The 13,220-nt window shown below is 38.5% G+C and overlaps 2 protein-coding genes and 1 pseudogene across 2 annotated transcripts; 1 reads left to right on the top strand and 2 right to left on the bottom strand.

The window, feature by feature from the left end:
* Positions 1–739: 739 nt before the first annotated feature.
* On the bottom strand, positions 740–4,886 carry LOC111810650 (uncharacterized). The gene is made up of 5 exons (XM_023697393.2): positions 4,493–4,886; positions 4,172–4,238; positions 3,613–3,661; positions 1,202–1,246; positions 740–1,066 (listed from the first exon to the last, which is right to left on the bottom strand). The coding sequence occupies exons 1-5, from the start codon at positions 4,736–4,738 to the stop codon at positions 1,000–1,002; spliced, it is 474 nt and encodes a 157-aa protein (XP_023553161.1). The 5' UTR covers positions 4,739–4,886; the 3' UTR covers positions 740–999.
* Positions 4,887–5,129: 243 nt separating this feature from the next.
* LOC111810649 (RNase P Rpr2/Rpp21 subunit domain protein) lies at positions 5,130–9,015 on the bottom strand. Its single transcript, XM_023697392.2, has 2 exons — positions 8,540–9,015; positions 5,130–6,013 (listed from the first exon to the last, which is right to left on the bottom strand). The coding sequence occupies exons 1-2, from the start codon at positions 8,812–8,814 to the stop codon at positions 5,209–5,211; spliced, it is 1,080 nt and encodes a 359-aa protein (XP_023553160.2). The 5' UTR covers positions 8,815–9,015; the 3' UTR covers positions 5,130–5,208.
* A 1,610-nt stretch (positions 9,016–10,625) lies between these two features.
* Positions 10,626–12,425, top strand: LOC111810738 (5-amino-6-(5-phospho-D-ribitylamino)uracil phosphatase, chloroplastic pseudogene; annotated as a pseudogene).
* Positions 12,426–13,220: the final 795 nt, after the last annotated feature.

Here is a 13,220-nt window from a genome sequence, read left to right as displayed (position 1 = left end):
AGTACTTTGGTTGCTCCTAGTACTGCAAAAACAAGCCTTGGTTTTTGATTAAGACATTTATTGTCGTTTGGTTTCCTCCTTTCCCATGTTCTTGGAACTATCCTTTCACCCACATGGTCAGAAGAGATCTAGATTCGACAGTTTGACACTTTGATTATAATCATTTAGTTTTTTTTTTTTTTTTTTTTACTTGATTTTCTAACTTTAAAAAACTTTTGCACTTTTCTATTTTATATCTAAATTTGAACTATAAAAATATCTAATAATCTTTCTAAATCAAAATTTTTAAAATTAACTAATCTATTTAGATGTGAGTTCAATTTGACTCGAGATATTCGAGATATTCAATTTTGTGTCTAGTAAGTTCGTAAATTTTAAAATTGGCAAATGACATAAAATTAAAAAATTTAAGTCCTATTGGAAAAGAATTAAAAGTTTAACGACTTATTAAACATTATTTTACCATTCAGAGACCAAATAGACACAAATTTATACGTTCATGATGTAATGGCCCAAGCCTAACACTAATAGATATTGTCTTCTTTGGGCTTTTCCTCTCAGGCTTTAAAACGCGTCTGCTAAGGAAAGGTTTCCACACTCTAAAGGGTGTTTCATTCTCCTCCCCGACCAATATGTTACATCACATTCGATCTCAAATAAAACACCAGTGATCTCAAATAAAACACCACAGTAAAAAATATGCAAGATGGGCAATTTTCAAAAGCTGAATAACCTCCTGTAAAGAAAAGAGACACTGATTATTGAATCCAGTAAGCTTATTCATATCCCCATAAGTACATCAACCATGCAATGAGATGCTTCCTACAGTAAAATGTGAAGGAAGCTATGCAATGAATTTTTTTTTTTTTTTTTTTTTTTTTTTTTTGCTTCATGTACTGTATTCTAGCTGCCTAGTGACTTCTTCGACATGAACCGTGTTCTCGCTCTCTACTGAAACGATAATCCTCGAGCTTGCAAGAACTACGACCAAGCCAAGCCTCATGGAAAATTTAGGAGCTTGTTCACAGCCAAGTCTAGTTCATCAACATTCTTCCTCAAAATCTTTCTAACCAAGAATTAAGGAAATGGGTAATGCAGAGGACTTAGATATCAGATAAAGAAGTATTAGTATGCTCAGGTTCCCAATTCTAAAGAGCTAAAGCATTAAAATGGTCTACTAGGCATGAAATAGAAAGGATACAGCTGAGCAGCTAGATTGTCCATGCCTTTCATTTCCTGATTCAATCTGAAAACACAACAAAATACAGTCCAAAGTTACAGCATCGGCCATATGATTATCTTTAAGATGTGAAATTGTGATTTACTAATCATTATCAGATAGTATAAAGATATGTATAATGGAAATTAAGGGCGAATGGACTTGAAATTTAAAAGAGATCTTAATGATTTTGAATCATAGAGATGAACTAGACTAATTCCATTAGTTGACTGTTCAAGCCCACCACTAGCAGATACTGTTCTCTTTGAGTTTTTACCAAAAACGCGTCTGCTAGGAAAAGGTTTCCACACCCTTATAAAGGGTGTTTCGTTCTCCTCCCCAACTAATGTGGGATATCACAATCCACCCCCTTCAGGGCCCAGCATCCTCGCTGGCACTCGTTTCTTTCTCCAATCAATGTGGGACCCCTTAATCCACCCCTCTTCGAGACCCAGCGTCCTTGCTGGCACACCCCCTCGTGTCCACCCCTCTTCGGGGCTCAGCCTCATTGTTGGCACATCATCCGGTGTCTGGCTCTAATACTATTTGTAACAATCCAAGCCCACCGCTAATAGATACTGTCCTCTTTGGCCTTTCCTTTTTGAGTTTCCCCTCAAGGTTTTTAAAGCGCGTTTGTGAGGGAGAGGGTTCCACACCTTTATAAGGAATGCTTTGTTCTCCTCCCCAACCGATGTGGGATCTTACAATCCACCCCCGTTCGGGACTCAGCGTCCTCGCTGACACTTGTTCCCTTCTCCAATCAATGTGGAACCCCCTAATCCACCCCTCTTCGAGACCCAGTGTCCTTGCTGGCACACCGCCTCGTGTCCACCCCTCTTTGGGGCTCAACCTCTTCGTTGGCACATCGCCTGGTGTCTGGCTCTAATACTATTTGTAACAATCCAAGCCCACCGCTAATAGATACTGTCCTCTTTGGCCTTTCCCTTTTGATTTTCCCCTCAAGGTTTTTAAAACGCGTTTGTTAGGGAGAGGTTTCCACACCCTTATAAGGAATGCTTCGTTCTCCTCCCCAACCGATGTGGGATCTCACATTGACTAACTTCACTTGTGAAACAACATAGTCGGAGTCATAATTAATACAAGTAAAAAGACACATTGATTTGATTTCTACTAACTTATGATCAATCATTGATAGTACAAACACAACTCTGCCAATATACTAAACTTTTCTAAATCTTATGTTCCCTTCGGATCACATTAAAGAGAGTTCTATGTGATAGCTATGCAGATTTGTAGTCAGGGACAGCCATCCAACATCTATTGAAGAACTATATAATTTCACACTAAAAAAACTATGAACACAATCAAACTAACAGAGGACTCATCAAGAGGACTTACTCCTCATTATCACAGAGATACACCAAATAGTTTCTCAAAGCGCCTAAGTTGTAGTTTTTATCATTACATTAATAAATATCTCTCAAAACTTTTATGCTGTTCTTTCATTTCTTAATAATTTTTGCAGAAGACTACCAAGTAACAGTTATATCCACAATTATTTAGGTGCCTAGTGTCACAATCGTACTTTTGATGGCAGCGGACTTGCGATTGTGTGGCACTCACTTCCCAACCACAAGTGAGCTAAGCCAATTTGTTCTTACGTCACTTATGGCTAAGCGACGTATGCTCGAGCCTTTGACCTCGGTTTAAGAAGAAGGTTTTAGAAAATGAGGGCAGAGAGAGATTTTCGAAGAAGAGGTTTTGAAAGATGTGTTATATATGCAAGCAAAAGAGTAACAACAAGGACGTTGGGTCCCGAAGGGAGTGAACACGAGGCGGTGTGCTAACAAGGACGTTGGGTCCCGAAGGGGGTAGATTGGGGTCCCACATCGATTGGAGAGGGGAACGTGTGTTAGCGAGGACGCTGGGTCCCAAAGGGGGTACATTGTGAGATCCCACATCAGTTGGAGAGGGGAACGAAACATTCTTTATAAGGGTGTGGAAACCTTTCCCTAGCAGACGTGTTTTAAAAATCTTAAGGGAAAGCCCAAAGAGACAATATCTGCTAGCGGTGGGCTTGAGCCGTTACAAACAACCTCTTTTAGATTAAACTATAATTTTGGACCCTTGGGATAGAATCTTTTAACAATAAAGAAACTTTTTTTTATGTGCGTGTTTCAATCTAATCTCCTACTAGAACTTGGTTCAAGAATTTTCATGTATCATTTTATGCAGCAGGTTGTAAAAAGCTACAACATTCACAGAGCAATCACATTTTGACAAATGAGTAAAATATTTAAGTTATTAGTCATAGAGCAATCACATTTTGACAAATGAGTAAAATATTTAAGTTATTAGTCATAGAAAATACTGACAGCAAAGAAATTGAAACCTATAGAGCAAAGGAGATACCAGAAGACATTGAAGCATACCTCAAGGAAGAATTTATGTATCGATTACCCTTTGTTGCCGCATCAAGCACTACAAGGTTGAAAGAATAGAAGAGAACTCATGTCAAAGACCATCAGATGAAAAACAAGGTCTTTGTTAGTAGTATGGGAGAGAACTGATTGCAACTAATCTCTTTCCAAATTTAGTACAAAAACTGGCACAAAGGCCGATCACATAACACAGATTCTAGAACAGAATAATGGACATGTAATAGCTCAAGTCCACTGTTAGCGGACAATCCACTGTTAGCAGACATTGTCCGCTTTGGCCTGTTACACATCGCCGCCAGCCTCATGGTTTTAAAACACGTATGCTAGGAAGATGTTTCCACATCTTTATAAGGAATGTTTCGTTCCCCTCTCCGACCGATGTGGGATCTCACAGGACATAAAGATAAACAGATAGAATTTTGATTCATACAGGAAGAAGTACCCATGAATGTAATCAGTTTAGTAGTAACAGTAGTAGACAATGACACATCTAAACTGCCATCATACTCGGCCATTCCTGTGAATCAAAATCATTACTATTTTGACTTACCAGATTCTTGAAGGCGGCCTGCAGCATCGTTGAAGCAATGCATATGATCAATAGAGTTGCTGGTGACCTACAAGATTATACTATTTCCACTCAGATAAACTGCTTGACAAGAGGAAACCCAGAATCATTGCTCCAGAAATTCATGCTAGAGTGGTAAATTCCAGTCATTATTAAAGGGGATAAAATCAGGTTCGTCCAGTAATAATCAAATCTGGTGAAGTACTCAAACTCAAAACTCAAAACTCATTCATCCGATCTTCAACATATTAAAGCAAAATGAAAATGGGGCGTAAAAGAAGAAGGATGCAAAAACTATGAGACCTCGGAGAGAGTCGAACGCAGGGAAGCGAAGAGAGAGGTAAAGCTCTCGGCAATGGCGAGAGAGTCCTTCTCGACGACATCAATGGCTTTGAAAATCTCGGTATGGCTCAACGAAGATCTGGGTCTGGTGCAGTCCTCAAGAACAGAACAAGTGGGCGTCTCGGGAATGGCCGAATTTGGGGATGTCGCCGGAATCTGACGTCCGGGTTCGATGCTCGTCGAAGAATCCGATGGGGATTGCTCCATTTCTCGATGTTTTCCGACCTACGCCTCGTTTAGGAAATTAGTGAAATATAATGAAAATCGATCATAAAGTATTCCATTTGTCTCCTTAATTCTAATCCATAAAGTCTGAAAAACTAAGTAATATTAAAGGATGAAATTGGATTGAAAAAAATTATAACTCTAATGGCTCCCAAATTCATCTTAAAACACGCTTGAGATCTCAATAACTAGTCCGTAAACAGCCAAATGAATTTCTACTATAAGTTGAAACGTTTATGAATCGTCAAATGTATTACAATTTCAAAAAGAATAGGAGTAATTTTCGAACGGGTACTTTTTATAATCGAGCTAAAACCCTAATTCGAAGATCTACCCTCAATCAGTCTACAATGGCAAATTCAAATCATCCCACTTGAAAACCAAAGAAATGCTGAAAGAGAAGGTATAAAATAGAATCAATTCCTCACACAAACATTCATTAAATCAGTGCCTTAATACAAGGAGAATGGAATTGCCAATTCAGCCATGTTTTTTTGTTTACCACTCTGTTCATTCGTCCGAGCAACTTCCTTCAAACTTGTCCATGATTTTCTTTTACGATTCCTTTTGGATGTGCCTTCACTTCTATCCCCATCTGCTGTTGGAGCAGAGCAACTTCCGGGATCAGTTTGATTCTTAGACGATGGCTTGTTCCTCTTTCTCTTCTTCGAATCCAACAGAGTCACTCCGGTCGAGGTGGAAGGGGTGGCGGGTGTATCAACAGTAGGAACAGCCCCAGTTTTCTTCTCCTTGTCTGTTCTAATCTCGTGTCCTATATGTTTCTCAGATAATGTCGTCATTTCCCGTTTCTGCGATTTCGAGAAAGTCGTTACGCTCAGGGTGGATGGAGTTGCTGGAGAATTAATATTAAGAATGGCCTTGGTTCGAAGCTGAATTGCAGGGTTATCAAGAGCAGTGATGTCCCCAGTTGGAGGAGGAATTGCAGAAGCATCAGGAATTTTAGGAGCATCAATGGTAAGAATCTCAGTTGGCTTCTCCACTGCAGATGTCTCACATTCTTGACCATCCTTGACATCCACAGGCTTCACCCTTCTTTCAAACGCTGCGTCGTATAGCACTTTCATATGGCCTTTGGGAGTTCCTCTCTTTATGTTCCTACACGAGCAGTGGTGGCAATAATACGCCACATTGTTCTGTGTCGAATTACTACATTTCTTCTGTCTTCGACGTCTCTTGGTGTTATTCTTCTCTATTCGTATAGAACAGTTAGAGCCAGGTTGAAGAATCGTTTCACACCTGAATGCAATATAATAGAGCAGGTAAGATTGGCTAGTTTTGTAGCCAAAGCAGACAACATTCAAATGTGACATGATAAAAGTCCTTAACATGAAACTGCTATATGGTTCGAGTTGATTGCCCACTCCATTCATTGAATTAAAACATCAGTAGGTTTCTTTTTCCGAAGTAAGGGTAAAAATTTAACAATAAGCGTCAATGAGCATATTTTAATGCTCAGGCTTGTCTAATGAGATACGTGCAAACATTTTTGATTATGAGTTCCATGGAAGTCATAGGAGATAGAAGAGAATTCTGTCATCATAGCTAAGGTGTTAGTTGAAGTTACTACAAAAACCCACCTCTCAATTATTATTAGCTACAAGGGGAATAGAGTTGTTGAACCCACTATCTAAGGAAATATGAAATATTAAATAAGAATGTGTAACAGCCCAAGCCCAAGCCCACTGCTAGTAAATATTGTCTTCTTTGGGCTTTCTCTTTCGGGCTTTCCTTCAAGGTTTTTAAAACACGTATGCTAGGTAGAGGTTTTCACACCCTTGTAAGAAATATTTCGTTCCCCTCACCAACCAATGTGGGATCTCACAATCCACCCCCCTTGAGAGTCAGCGTCCTCGCTAGCATATGACTCGGTGTCTAGCTCTGATACCATTTGTAACAGCCCAAGTCCACCGCTAGCAAATATTGTCCTCTTTGGTCTTTCCCTTTCAGGCATCCCCTCAAGGTTTTAAGTTTTTAAAACGTGTCTACTAGGGAGAGGTTTCCACTCTCTTTTAAGGAATGGTTTGTTCCCCTCTCTAACCAACGTGGGATCTCACAATTCACCCCCCTTGGTGGCCCAGCATCCTCGCTGGCACACCGCCCGGTGTCTAGCTCTGATACCATTTGTAACAACTCAATCTCACTACTAGCAAATATTGTCCTATTTGGTTTTTCCCTTTCGGGTTTCTCTTCCAGGTTTTTAAAACGCATCTGAGAGGTTTCCACACTCTTATAAGGAATGTTTCGTTCCCCTCTCCAATCGACGTGGAATCTCACACAATGAAACTAAACAAACTCATGCACCTCAAACCAGTCTTTAGCCTCGATGTTAAATGCTTTCTTTTTTCTTCTCAATCCACAGGCTCCAAAGAACAGATTTGATTGCACTGGCCATAGCTTCCTGGTTTTTCCCTTCAGAGACGGACCCCATTAGTAGAAGGGATATGTAAGCCTTCAAAGATCAATGAAAAACCCCAAGGCATCCGAAAATTTTATAATAATGACTAACGAGCTCCAAATTCAATCGACAAATGAGAAATGGAAGAAAAGGTGGTTGGTTCCTTTATACTCTTCCTAGGATAATGAGCATATACAGATTCAAGATCACCATAGGACGTTTTTATTGTAACGTCCTAAAAAAATAAAAACAAAAAAAAAGACCACTTAGGCAGGCTATTCACTCTAACGTTTTGATCTATTTGTGGCATGTTCTTTTTTACACTACCTCTGAAAGCTCTATTTCTATACCTCTCATGAACTCTCTGTCTGACAAAGCTAGAGATTTGAATGAGAACACCAGAGCTACCTTATTCCAGCTTATTTCATCCACTCCAGCACCAATAACCCTGTTTTCCAGCAGTCTCAAAATAGCATGGAACTCTTCAATTCTTCATTCGAACGATTTCTCTTAGTCGTTATATTCCAGTGTGTGCATGGCTCATTCCTTCTTGCATCCTCTCCAAACTCTATGCACTATTTTGTGCTTGATTAAGCCAGGTTCCCCTTAGCAATACCAAACCCAGTTTTCCATAAGGGCTTCATCGCCTCGTCTCAAGTTTCCAATTCCGAACCTTTCATTTAAAAAGGACAAGGATACTGCCTTCCTATTCACTAGATCGCTGCGCTTTCTCTCTAAAGAACCATTCCAAAGAAAGTTCCTCATTTTCCTCAGCATCACGAGATGCACATAAAAAAGGTAGGCATTTTACTAGGACTACGACAAACAAAGTCCAGCATCCCTCTTTGGATGATTACCTCCATTTATGAAGCTTGATTAAGACTTTTTCCTTCATGAGTTCCCAAAACTTAAGCCTCTTTGGTTATCTGATTGTCACCAAAGGGCATATGCCCAAATAAGATAGTACAATTCACAAGCTTACACTCCCAACCTTGCTACAATACAAACTCCAGGACAAAATATGAAAACCTAAGTATGTAATAAGAAGCTAGAAGAGCCAAAGCGTCCACAAACTGCTGGTACATTGCACAACAGAACCCCTAAAATCACTCACAATACAGCCATAATTCCAAGCACCTTACCCTATCCCTTCCACATCATAATTTGCAGTTAAACAAAATTTGCGTCAAATCTCGATATTCAAATGTCGTTTACATCAGATTGGTGCCATTTAGAACTAATCAGAAAATTTAAACCATCCCAAATACAATCGATCTTCATGGACTTACCCATGTATAAACACTACGAAAACAACAAATCTAGATGCGCAAAGCCAAACGAATGTAAAGGGCAGAAAACATACGGACCTCTGACAAGTAAACAAAGAAGCGTCGGGAGCGACCGCCAAGGACTCCGCTGCAGTAGCGAGGCGCTGCCCAAAGAAAGCAGCCAATGAAGGAATAGAGGCTTTCCCACTAGCCCAAGTCGCTAGGTTTTCCAAATGATTCAAATAAGTTTTGACATTGTTAGAGACTTTGGGTTTGAATTTCCCAGTGATTTCCTGTCTAATAGTGATCGAATCTTGCGGACCGGATGTGGGGTTAGACGCTCCTTTCTTCGTATTTCCCTTCCTCTTCGCCATGTCAAGAACAGAAATTCAGCTCAATCAACTCATGAGCTTACAGCATGATTCCTTGACGAAGAACGAACTCTTGAGAGAGAAAGAGAGACGAAGCGAACGGCGCGAAGAAGAAAGACTGAAAAAAGTGACAATCGGAGACAAAGGCGGAAACGGGAAACCCAGACGAAGCGAACGGCGCGAAGAACAAATCCTGTCTAATAGCTTTGTTTTTAGATTTTATTTCTTATTTCCTTTTTTTTAATTACGATTAAAATTATTAAAAAAAATATTAAATTTTTTATTTCTTAGATCTTAAAATTTTATTGAGATCTCAAGCGTGTTTTAAAAGAAAAAAAAATGTAAAATTATATTAGAAATATGATGGTTAAATTATTTTTTAAATAATTTATAATGTCTAATAAATCTATAAATCCGATAAAAAAAAGGCTTTCCACGTGTCTTTCTCACGAACCATATGTGTTAAAAAAAAAAGCTGACAACAAGGGTCGATCTCACTAAAAAAAATACCCATAAACTTATTTTAAAAATTAAAAATACTCTTATGATTAAGATATAGACTGGAACGTCGGTCTAAAATTACCCATAAATTTTATAAAATATCATTAACAAAAAAAAATAATAAATAAATAAATACTTGAAGAGTATTTTTGTAAATTAAAAAAATGTAATTTATTTATTGAAATATTATTAAAAAAAATGTTATTTTTATTAATTCAGCTAAATCCCAATTTTAAATATCAATCAACGAGTTTGAAACTTTCACGCTACCTCTTTGTTGATGAGCTGGCAAATAGTAATCCAACTCAACATGTGGGCCCCCCCCACCATAACCCTATCCTTATAGGTTGCATTTATCACACGTGTTTAATTAATTTTCTCCTTTTTTCTTGGGTCTTATGATTCATGTTTAATGTTTAATTATCATTTTCAAAACTTTTTTAAATATTTATGTTTGTTTCCAAATTATCAAAAAGAAAATAATTTATGCTTTATAAGTCGACATTATCGTTTAAATATTATTAAACTTTAATTTTAAATACCAATAAATAATACTTTTCATATTATAGATATTTCTTTTGTCCAACTTTATGGGACAATGCATCTTAAATAAGTGTACTATAAAACTTTAATAATCAAAAAATATATATTTTTTTAAAAATAAATTTAAATTATCCATTTTGAGTTTTATTTTGATTTGATACACAAATTCAATTTTGATCACTTTATTCTTAAATATTAAATATTATATTTATAAAAAAAAAATATAATCTTTTTAAAATTCATTATTTAAAACCCAATTCAAATTTTTAATTTTTAATTCAATATCTAAACTAATTTACGACCTTTTAAAATTATAAATTTAATAAAATTTATAAAATTATAAATTAAGTCATGAATTTCGTTTATTTTTTAATTCACATATCTATTTGATCAATAATTGAGGACTTAAAATTTCATTAAAAAATTAATTTAATTTAGATAAAGGCTTGAAGTCAAAATGACGTTGACCAAAAGGGTAATATAGTAATTTTGAAAAACGAATTTAATTTTTTCCTATTTATTCGGAAATTGTAGTTTGAAAATAATATTATATCTTTAAATTGAGATTAAGGGCGACAATCTAGATGGGATAATAATGATTAATGTTCTTTAATCTTTTCGGAAAGGCAGTGGCAGAAACGTAATAAAAGAGGAAAAATTAGGGCAAATGGAGAAGAAACGAGACGGTGACCGACACGCGGCCTTCCAGCCGGTCGCACTGGTCGGCGTGCGCGACCAGTCTCCTTGCGAAGATGGCCACCGTGTTCTTCTTTCTTTCATTCATTACTCTCTATTCTGAATATTAACCACAAAACTCTTTGCCCCTTCTTAAATCCCTTCCCTGTGTGAGACAGAAACAGATTCTTTCCTTTCGTGTTCCGCAATTTAACCCCTAACCAGAAACCCCTCTTTCCTTATCATCATCGAATCCAATTCCGGATTCTTCTTGGTAATTGCTTCCTTCTTGTTCTCTATTTGGAAGTGATTTTTGGTTGATTTGTGTTGTGGGTTGCGTTTTGTTCGAGATTTGGGCGATACCCATCGACCCTTTTTAGATGTTTTTCATGCCCCTGTTCCCTTTTGCCGTTTTGGAATAGTGGGTTTTGTGGATTCTGATCTGTTTTTTTTGGGAATGTTTGTGGCAGTGGTTTGAATTGTGTGTTGTGTTGTGTTGTTCTTTTTCTATTTTTGTCAAAAACGACAGCTCGGTGTTCTGTGTTTTTCTTTCTGTCTGAAACTTGGATGATTCTGGTGAGTTGGTTTTGTTTTTGAACTATAAATTTGGTCGGATTCTAGTTGTGTTAAACCAGTCAACTGGTTAGGATGGTTCAGTCGATTGCAGCAGCTTCTCTTTTTTGCCATCAGCTGCTATGTGGCGGAGCTTTTGTTAAGAACACGTCCAACAAGAGGAAGAACAGCAGGTCTCCGCCGTCCCAATTCATTGGAAAGCGGCTGATTTCGTCTCCTTTGTCAGTGAAGGCTTCATCATTGGAGGCGACAAAAGAAGCATATTCATTCAAAGAGGACAGAATACCAAAGGATTGGAACTATGATATTGATGCTGGCTTTGATAGAAAGCCAGGCTTATGGCCTCCTGAAAACAAAGCAGATAACCCTTCATTGCAGAATCCATTGCTTCGACAAGAAAGAATGGGCTGTGGTTGGTTGGGTGCCATTTTTGAGTGGGAGGGTGTGCTGATTGAGGACAATCCTGATATTGAGAAGCAGGCCTGGTTAGCTCTTTCTGAGGAAGAAGGAAAGTCACCTCCCCCAGCTTTTATCCTTAGAAGAATAGAAGGGATGAAGAATGAACAAGCCATTTCTGAAGTTCTTTGCTGGTCAAGAGATCCATCTCAGTTGAGAAGAATGGCTGCTAGGAAGGAAGAAATCTATCAAGCATTGCAGGGTGGAATTTACAGACTAAGAGCTGGATCAAAGGAGTTTGTGAATGTCCTGATGCATTACAAGATCCCCATGGCACTAGTTTCGACTCGTCCTAGAGAAGCTTTGGAATCAGCCATGGGAACGATCGGCATCGATGGCGATTTCAATGTGGTTATAGCTGCGGAGGATGTTCATAGGGGAAAGCCTGATCCAGAAATGTTCGTTTATGCAGCACAGCTCTTGAACTTCATTCCTGAAAGGTGCATTGTGTTTGGGAATTCAAACCAAACTGTTGAGGCTGCTCATGATGCTCGGATGAAGTGTGTGGCTGTTGCGAGCAAGCATCCTGTTTATGAACTTGCGGCTGCAGACTTGGTGGTGAGATACCTCGACGAGCTGACGGTTGTTGATCTGAAGAACCTGGCCGATATCGAGTCCTCTGAGTTTGGTCGAGAGGCGGAGTTGGAGATGGAGTTGGAGGAAGAGAATGAATCTCCATCGACCATGACAGCAGTTGATGATATGTTGTGGTGACTATGGGTAAATGTACATAATTTATTGCTGTGATTCTTAACGTTTATAGTTAGTGATCTGTGTATAAATAAGGTGGGAAATATTTACCAAAAGGAACACGAAACTGGTCTGCATTGGACCAACTCAATGATATATATGTATGCATTTTTCTATTTCTGTGCAATGATTCCTTCCTGCTAAATTAACACGTTTGTTATGGATTCATGATACTATTCAAGATCGTTCTTCTTACATTTGATGATACGACACTCGAGCGGTGGTTGTGTTTCAAGGGTGTGATACCACTACCTATTAGTTCCGATGAGTGTGGATAGACATTCATTTAAAGTAGGGTGTGAGGAGACTTGCATGTACAGCCTCCACCTATCAGGCCTGACAAGCATAGATTTACGTTCACTTGTAGTTGGGTGTGAGGAGACTCGTATGTACGGTTTTTAAGGGTGTGATACCACCACCTATTAGGCCTGACGAGGCAGATAGATGTTCGCTTGAAGTCGGGTGTGAGGAGACATGCACGTATAGTTTTTAAGGGTGTGATCTCACCACCTAGACGAGCAGAGATAGACGTTCACTTGAAGTCGGGTGCGAGGAGACTCGCATGTACGGTTTTTAAGGGGACAAGTTGTCTTACACATTATTATCATGACCGAGTTTGGTTATTAAACAAAAACATCAAAGACGACCTGCGTATAGCAGTCGATTGCTGCTCTAAAATCGTTATGCCGAAAAGCAAGATCTCCATTTTTATTTGAACTCAAGGTTTCCTGCATCTGGTTGGTCCATAATTCTTTATGGGGCGCAGTAACTATGGACTTATTGTGTATGCAGCTCGAAAGTTTATGTAAGATCTACATCGGTTGGGGAAGAGAACGGAACATTCTTTATAAGGAGGTGGAAACCTCTCCCTAACCGACGTGTTTTAGAAATTTTGAGGCGAAACCGAAAAG

This window comes from Cucurbita pepo, chromosome 14 (assembly GCF_057944985.1).
Source record: "Cucurbita pepo subsp. pepo isolate OVF chromosome 14, ASM5794498v1, whole genome shotgun sequence".
Classification (NCBI taxonomy): domain Eukaryota; kingdom Viridiplantae; phylum Streptophyta; class Magnoliopsida; order Cucurbitales; family Cucurbitaceae; genus Cucurbita; species Cucurbita pepo.
This window is presented reverse-complemented; position numbering and strand designations above follow the sequence as displayed.